Source organism: Sarcophilus harrisii, chromosome 6 (assembly GCF_902635505.1).
Source record: "Sarcophilus harrisii chromosome 6, mSarHar1.11, whole genome shotgun sequence".
Classification (NCBI taxonomy): domain Eukaryota; kingdom Metazoa; phylum Chordata; class Mammalia; order Dasyuromorphia; family Dasyuridae; genus Sarcophilus; species Sarcophilus harrisii.
This window is the reverse complement of record NC_045431.1, coordinates 253,568,897-253,577,193: the sequence shown is the minus strand read 5'-3', so window position 1 is coordinate 253,577,193 and position 8,297 is coordinate 253,568,897. Positions and strand designations below refer to the sequence as shown.

Below are 8,297 nucleotides of genomic sequence, written 5' to 3'. Positions count from 1 at the left end.
TATTTTAAAATATAAAATATACAGGACAGAATTTACAGGATTATCTATTGTGAAGTGATATCTTTGCAAAAAAATCTAGAAAAGCATTAAGATAAGGCTTAAGAGAATACTCAGAAAATGGTATATGCTATTGAATTCAGAATAGAGTTTTAGTGATATAGTTTTGGCTATTGATTAAGAGTACCTTCAATCATAGTCTTATATTTCTGTGGATTAGCCTCTTTTTCCATTTGGAATCATTACCAAGTATTTTCTTCTTTTATAAGAACAAAATATGTTATGATAGTGGGAATGTTTTGAGAATTTTAAAAGGCATTGATTCCTCAGTCTAAAAGATTCTATATTCAAAAAATAACTAAAATGCATATTCCACTGTCAATGGGAAAATATATTGCCAAGGAGTCACCTAAAAGAACTGCAGTAAAAAGTCATTGATGCACCAAAATATTCATTAAAGTAATTTTTGTAGTAGCAAAATGTAAAAACAATCTTGATATCTAATTATTGCAGAATTCTGAAATATTAAAGAATGTCTACTATTAGAAAATATGAATTTCTAGATTTAAGATGAACATTAGCTTTGTTATATTTAATTAAAGCAGAATAAAATAGGTACAACACTGAAAATTATTTCCAAAATGATGGCAACAATGTAAATATAACAATTGATCAAAAATTTAATAATGAGAAAATTATCACAGAAAATAATTAGGAAATTTTTGTCTTCTTTCCTTTATTGCAAAGAAGAGAAACTATGGGCATGACATTTCATAAACTTTCAAGGAAGGGATATGTGTGTGTATGTAATTTATTAAAAAAATTATTTCTAATAGACATTGCTTTATGGGAGAGAAAAATCTGAACAAAAGGGAAAAACCATAGGAAAGAAATAAAAATAAAAAAACAGAAAAACAGAAGTGAACAGACTATGTATTGATTTACATTCAATCTCCATGGTTCTTTTTCTGAGGTAGAATGCTTTTTCTATCAAAAGTCTATTGGGATTGTTTTGGATAAATTAGCCACTGAGAAAAACCAACTCATAGTTGATCATTGCACATTCTTGCTGTTATTGTTTACAATTTATTCCTTGTTCTGCTTGTTTTGTTCAGCATCAATTCATGTAAATCTTTCCAGGCCTTTCTAAAATCAGCTTGTTCATCCTTTTTTTATAGAACAATAATATTCCATTATCTTAATATATTACAACTTATTCAGCCATTCTCCAATTGATGAACATTTGCTCATTTTCTAATTCTTTGCTACCACAAAAAAATTTGCTATAAGCATTTTTGCACATGTGGGTTTTTCCCCTTCTTTATGATTTTCTTGAGATACAGGCCCAATAGTGGCACTGCTGAGTCAAAGGGTATGCAAAATTTGATAACCCTGTGGTCATATTTCTAGATTGCTCTCCAGAATGGTTAGACCATTTCACAACTTCAAAAACCGTGCATTAGCGTCCCAGTTTTCTTACATGCTTTCGAGCATTTATCATTTTCTTTTCCTGTCATCTTAACCTATCTCTCTAATCATTAGTGATTCAGAAAATTTCTTCATATGCTATAGATGGCTTTAATTTTGTCATCTGAGCATTGTCTGTTCACATCCTTTGATTATCGATTGGGTAATGACATATAGAATGGAGAGATATATTGAGAAATGCAAATTATATGAAATGTGATGAATAAAATGTTTATGCTTCATAATTATCTTTATAGGTAAAATCTGACTGCTGCCAAGGTACAGGAGATTATTCAACTTTTATATGCAAAATTAAAATTTGAAGATAGAATATCCATCATTTCTTCCCCACACCTCAGAAGCTCTGCAAAGCAATTAATGCTTCATTATTATTATCAATATTCTATAAAGGAAAGTGAGGCCCATAAACATTAAACAGATTGTCCATAAAAAGGGTCAGATATTGGAACTGAATTCAAGACTCTCATAACTACAAGTCTCATGTTATATCCAATAAACTCTTACTTTCCTCCATTTCTCCCTAAAACCACACACACATGGAAAACAGGAACAATGTAACTGAGTTTGTCCTCCTGGGGCTTTCCCAGAATCCTGAGGTACAAAAAATTCTATTTTTTGTATTCTTAATTATCTACATTTTAACTATGGTGGGCAATAACCTGATTATTATAACTGTTATTGGAAGTAAGAGCTTGAATTCCCCTATGTATTTCTTTCTTGCCTTCTTGTCTTTTATGGATTTCACCTATTCCACTGTCATTGTTCCTAAAATGACTTTAGACATGCTTAATGAAAGGGCAACCATTTCTTTTCGAGCTTGCATGGTCCAGCTCTTCTTGGAACATCTATTTGGTGGTGCTGAAGTTTTCCTCCTCATTTTTATGGCCTATGATCGCTATGTAGCCATCTGTAAACCCTTGTATTACTTAGTCATTATGAGATGGCATGTGTGTGTTCTGCTGTTGGTAGTATCCTGGATTGGAGGTTTCATGCATTCATTAGTTCAGCTCCTTTTTATTATTAGGCTCCCATTTTGTGGGCCCAATATAATTGATCACTTCATTTGTGACATGTATCCTTTATTGGAACTTTCCTGTACAGATACTTATATAACTGGCATCTCAGTGGTTGCCAATGGAGGAACAATATGTACAATTATCTTTTTATTATTGCTTATCTCTTATGGAGTAATTCTACATTCTTTAAAGGCTCAAAGTCTGGAAGGTCGACAAAAAGCTGTTTCTACTTGTATCTCCCACATCACGGTTGTTGTCTGCTTCTTTGTTCCTTGTATTTTCATGTATGTTAGACCTGTTTGTACCTTCCCCATTGATAAATCTCTAACTGTATTTTATACTATCATAACTCCTATGCTGAATCCTCTAATCTACACCCTGAGAAATACAGAGATGAAAAATGCCATGAAGAAGCTTTGGAAAAGAAAAGGTTTGTTCAGCAATAAGGTAATGGTTGGTCCAATTAACCAATGATATTTTACAATAGAAATGATAAATGATTGTTAAATCCCTAATATCCTTTTTTTAGGCTAGAAAATCAGATCCTAAATATCTGAAGAAAAAACACCCATTTTTGTTCTTGTTGGAACTTTTTAAAAAACGTTTTAATGAAAAATGCTAATTATATCCAGATATAGTGATTTTAACTGAAGATTGTAGCATATTTTTTATTTTCTTTTAGTTTCTTGCCTTCTCAATGGGGGTAAGAAGATGTCTGGAAATTATATATAGTCATGTTTCATTAGGTAAATATCAATTTAAATTAAGTAACATTTTAGGAGCAATTAAATCTTCTAAAAAAGGTACAAAGATAATATTGGGAGTAATATTGCCCCAGTACATTTAATGATGGGAATTGATATGTTGTATAATGTGTTTGTGGTATGACAGTACTTGTCCTAAAGAAGGTGAAAAACAAATCAATTTCTTTGTTAATTTGAAGTTTTTATTGCTCTATTATTTCTTTCAATGTAAACCAATCAGTTTCACATGTAGTATTTAATTTTATCACCTTAAAATGACATCTCAAGTTTTAAAATGTGATATAAATCTGGAAACAGAGGAATGTTTTGTTTTAACTTGGAATTGTATGTTTGTGTGTATGTATCGACACGCACACACACACATACATACACATACATACACATCCTAAACATTTAAAAAATGTGACCTGATCTTTTTAAATTAAATGTCACAATTTTTCAAATAGTGATATTAAATAATAATAACAATAATTTCATTATTCATTAATATTTATTTTCTATATTTTTGCAAAAAGAAAGGTAGCATGGCACTGTAGATGAACTTTTGCAGATGTAGTATAAAAGAGCTAAGCTTAATTCACCTGTGACACTTTATGAAATATTTGGTCTTTCCTAACCTTTATAATTATTACTTTTATTGCTGATAGTAAACAAAAAATAATCCATTTCTATTTTTTCATTGTCATATAAATAGTCCTATAATATAGCTATTTGAGCATAATTCCAGATTGCTCTTCAGAATGTTTGGGATCATTTCACAATTCCACCAACAACATTAGTGTCCCACTTTTCCTACACCCTCTCCGGAATTTATCATTAGCTTTTCTTGTCATCTTAGCTAACCTGAGAAGTGTATTGTGGTATCTCAGAGTTGTTTTGATATATAACAGATTTTTGAAGTTGTATAACTTCATTTGATAATGTAAAAGCATTCTAATTATCTCATTCAAATCAATGTTAGTACACCTCCAAAAATAATGAGGGCAACTGAAAAATTTTTGTAAGTTGTTCTATTTCCACACAGTTTGAACCTTTCATCCAGATTTTTAAACTTGGAAAACTATTTAAAATTACTTGAACATTATGAATATTTGAGTTTTATGTATCTATTGGAAGCTTGATGCTAACAATTTTGTGGACCAAAATTATATTTGAATGAAGATATTCAACAAATCATTTGAGTTCATACCATTAGATACTTCTTTCAAGAATGATGAAATCTCAGTTTATACTCTTTTTTTATCAGTTCTATTGTATATTTCATACCACTAAAACAATTATAAATTGATAATTTATAGGTGTCATTAAAAAAATCTGCAATGGTGTGCTTTATCATTTTGATAATCACTTTACATGTTCTTCATTGATTACCTTGTCTGGATATTCTTAGAGTTGGAATTGTCTTCCTTTGTTAATGTTTTCTCTTTTCCCAATAATAGAACTGGATGGGATGGTACAGATGATCATGGTAGAGGAGATAGTAGGGAAAACAAGTATAATAATAGCTCACAAATATGGTTGCTGAATAAATACAGAAGGAAATGACTTTCTTATCACTTGTGTCCTTGCTTGACACCTCGCCATCTGGATTATTTTGATGAAATAATTTCTTTAAAAGCATCATTGTTTATTGGAAAAGTATCTATTCTACTTTAATAGGGATTATGTTTAAGGTAAAATGACTCTGTTGACCCAAAGGATAGGCTTCAAATGATATTGTTCATGTGGAGTTGTGTTCTATCATAGGAAATCATAGGAATTCATTATTTACATGACTTATTTGTGGAGGATGAATAGGTATTTTGGAAAGGAACATATGACTAGATAGAGTATAACATAATATGATATAATATGTAATAGATTATTGGTAGCTAGAGTGAGTGACTATGTATCCATAAATATATATGTAATCTTTGTTGATGAAAATTTCACTGCTACAAGTTCTATATGTATGTCTCCTGGCTTCATATATAGTGTTAGCCTATATTGTTTTATAACAGCTAAGCATAATGTTATACTACATTTGCATCTAGGGATATTATGATTTGAATAGTGAATGAATATCTTGCAGAAAATGTGAAATATAAATACATATATGTGTTTAATATATTAAAGTATATACATACATGAAAGCTTTGTGTGATCTGAACTTTATTAAGTTAAATATTATTTTCAAGTTGTCAATACTACAGTAATATTGATAATATTGTTGTTATATGAAATTGTTTTACCTTGAAAGAAAAATGCTTTCAATCACATCATTAGCTTGTTATTATTTTTGAAGTCCTTTTGTAAATGATTTATAGATAATCCATTCAATACAACGGAAACTGTACTTTTTTTTTTTAACATTTGGCTTAACCATATGATAATTAAAAAGTATATCTGTTCTTGCTTCATGCATGTTCAATATATTTTCTTGTTATCCATTTCCTTGTTTCTTTTTCTTTTGTTCACTTATGTGAAATTCATATTTGTGATATGCTCCACACATTATACACATTTTCATTTTTATTTGAAATACCTTCTTTCTTGATTCTTTTTATGTTATGTTGCTCTAACATTCATAATTTCAGAGGATTATACGATGAATTTTAATATGAAACAGTAGACTTTTTAAACAGCCAAAGTCTTATCATAGTTAAAAGCACTGTATAACAACCATATTATGTTCAGTTTGTTCTTCTTTTCCTTAATTCTGGTACAAGCTTATTATTAATTATTCTAATTCAGGATGTTCTTTTCATTATTTCTATCTGCACCTGTTTCATTCTATCTTTCCTTGACCAATTAATAAGACAAAATAGGTGATATAAGTAGATACAAAAAATAAATGGATAGACAGATGAAAAGAAGCAGATAGATAAATTAAGAGATAAACATTTATATAGAAAGAAATTTCAATAACAACAGCTATAGTTAATATAAATATACAGATATAATTGTAAAAGAAAAAAGAAGTATCTTCAGCCTATCAATCTATCTCTATCATTATATCTGACTGTCATTATATCTTTTTATCATCTATTGTTTGTTTTGTGTGTGTGTGTGTGTGTGTGTGTGTGTGACAAATTCAGAGAGCAGGTATGTGGTAGAAAATATTGAGTAGAATGAAATTTTCCATAATTAATGTGTTTGGGGGAATGTTTCATTTAATATTCACTTTGTATAAAAGTTTTCTAACATTTCTCTTCCTTCCCCCCTTCCTGATTTTCCTAATTTCTTTCCTCATCCCTGTTTTCTTTTTTGTTCTTTTTTTTACTGTACCTCAGTCTTGTGGTTCATTGCCTGATAGACTAACGTATTTTCAGACATTCCTTATGAGCAAGAAGCTCTCTTGGCCTTCACCTAAAAGATGTCTTGCAGGTAATCTTTTTTCCTTCAACCCAATAAAGCAATGCCAAGTAACAACTATAGATAAACAAAGTACTTCAATGAAGAAATAATGAGAATAACAGAACATTGACAACAGAAACTATATGTCTGATGAAGTGTACATGTTCAGTTGGTATGGCATATGGCATACATTCTTAAGAGAGCAAAGCAAATTATATTAAAAAGGAATTTATAACTTTGCAATACCAGATTTCTAAATTGTACTTCCATGACTGCACTATGGCTACACGTTTCCTATATGTAGAAAACACAATTCCACATTTGTTTTCTTTGTGTGTGCCCCTAGATCTTTGTGTCTTGGCCACATACATTTCCTATAGGTGATCTCTTCCATACACTCTTGCTCTGAATCAGCACATACACCCTTATGTGAACACAAGTACATATTATTAAATGCTCTTGAATAGGCTAAGTATATATGATAAAGATGACAATACATCTAAACTAATTCATTTGTTTAGTGCTATACCAATCAGACTCCCAAAAACTATTTTAATGACCTAGAAAAATAAATAACAACAAAATTCATATGGAAAATTAAAAGTCATAAATTTCAAGGGAATTAAGGAAAAAAAAATCAAATGAAAGTGGCTTAGTTGTACCACATCTAAAATTATATTATAGAGCAGTTACCAAAACCATTTGGTACTGGCTAAGGAATAGACCAGTTGATCAGTGGAATAGGTTACAGTTCAAGGAACAAACAACTATAGTCAACAACTATAGCAACCTAGTAGCTTGACAAACCCAAAAACTCCAGCTTTTGGGATAAGAACTTACTATTTGAAAAAAAATTGCTGGGAAAATTGGAAATTAATATCGCAGAAACTAAGCATTGATCCACACTTAACCGTAAACCAGATAAGGTCAAAAATGGGTTAATGACCTAGGCATTTTAAGAATGAGATTATAAATAAATTAGGAGGAAGAGGAAGAATTTATGACCAAAGAAGAACTAGATGATTACTGATCGAACATAGAAAAAATTTTGACTATACTAAACTGAAAAGTTTTTGTACAAAACAAAACTAATGCAGACAAAAGGAAGAGAAGCACAAACTGGGAAAATATTTTCTGAGTCAAAGATTCTGATAAAGGCCTCTACATTTCCAAGTATATAGAGAGAATAGACTATAACTTTTAAAAAAATCAAGCCATTCTCCAATGGTCAAAGGATAGAACAGACACCTCATATGAAGAAATTGAAACTATTTCTATCCATATGAAAAAAATGCTCCAAGTTATTATTAATCAGAGAAGTGCAAATTAAGACAACTCTAAGATACAGTATACACCTGTCAGATTGGCTAGAATGACAAATGCGGAATGTTTAAAGGGATGTGGGAAACAGGGACACTAATACATTGTTGGTGGAACTGTGAATACATCCAACCATTTTGAAGAGCAATTTGGAACTATGCTCAAACTGTTATCAAACTGTGCATACCCTTTGATCCAGAAGTGTTACTACTGGGCTTATATCCCAAAGAGATCATAAAGAAGGGAAAGGGACCTGTGCACACGAACGTTTGTGGCAGCCCTCTTTGTAGTGGCTAGAAATTGGAAACTGAGTGGATGCCCATCAGTTGGAGAATGGCTGAATAATTTGTGGTATATGAACATTATGGACTATTAT

The 8,297-nt window shown here is 30.5% G+C and overlaps 1 protein-coding gene across 1 annotated transcript; it reads left to right on the top strand.

Annotated features, from left to right (window-relative positions):
* The first annotated feature begins 2,021 nt into the window (after positions 1 to 2,021).
* On the top strand, positions 2,022 to 4,921 carry LOC100932914 (olfactory receptor 4A15-like). The gene is made up of 2 exons (XM_031941395.1): positions 2,022 to 2,931; positions 4,884 to 4,921. Exons 1-2 carry the CDS (start codon positions 2,022 to 2,024, stop codon positions 4,919 to 4,921), a joined length of 948 nt encoding a protein of 315 aa, XP_031797255.1.
* The last annotated feature ends 3,376 nt before the right edge of the window (positions 4,922 to 8,297 follow it).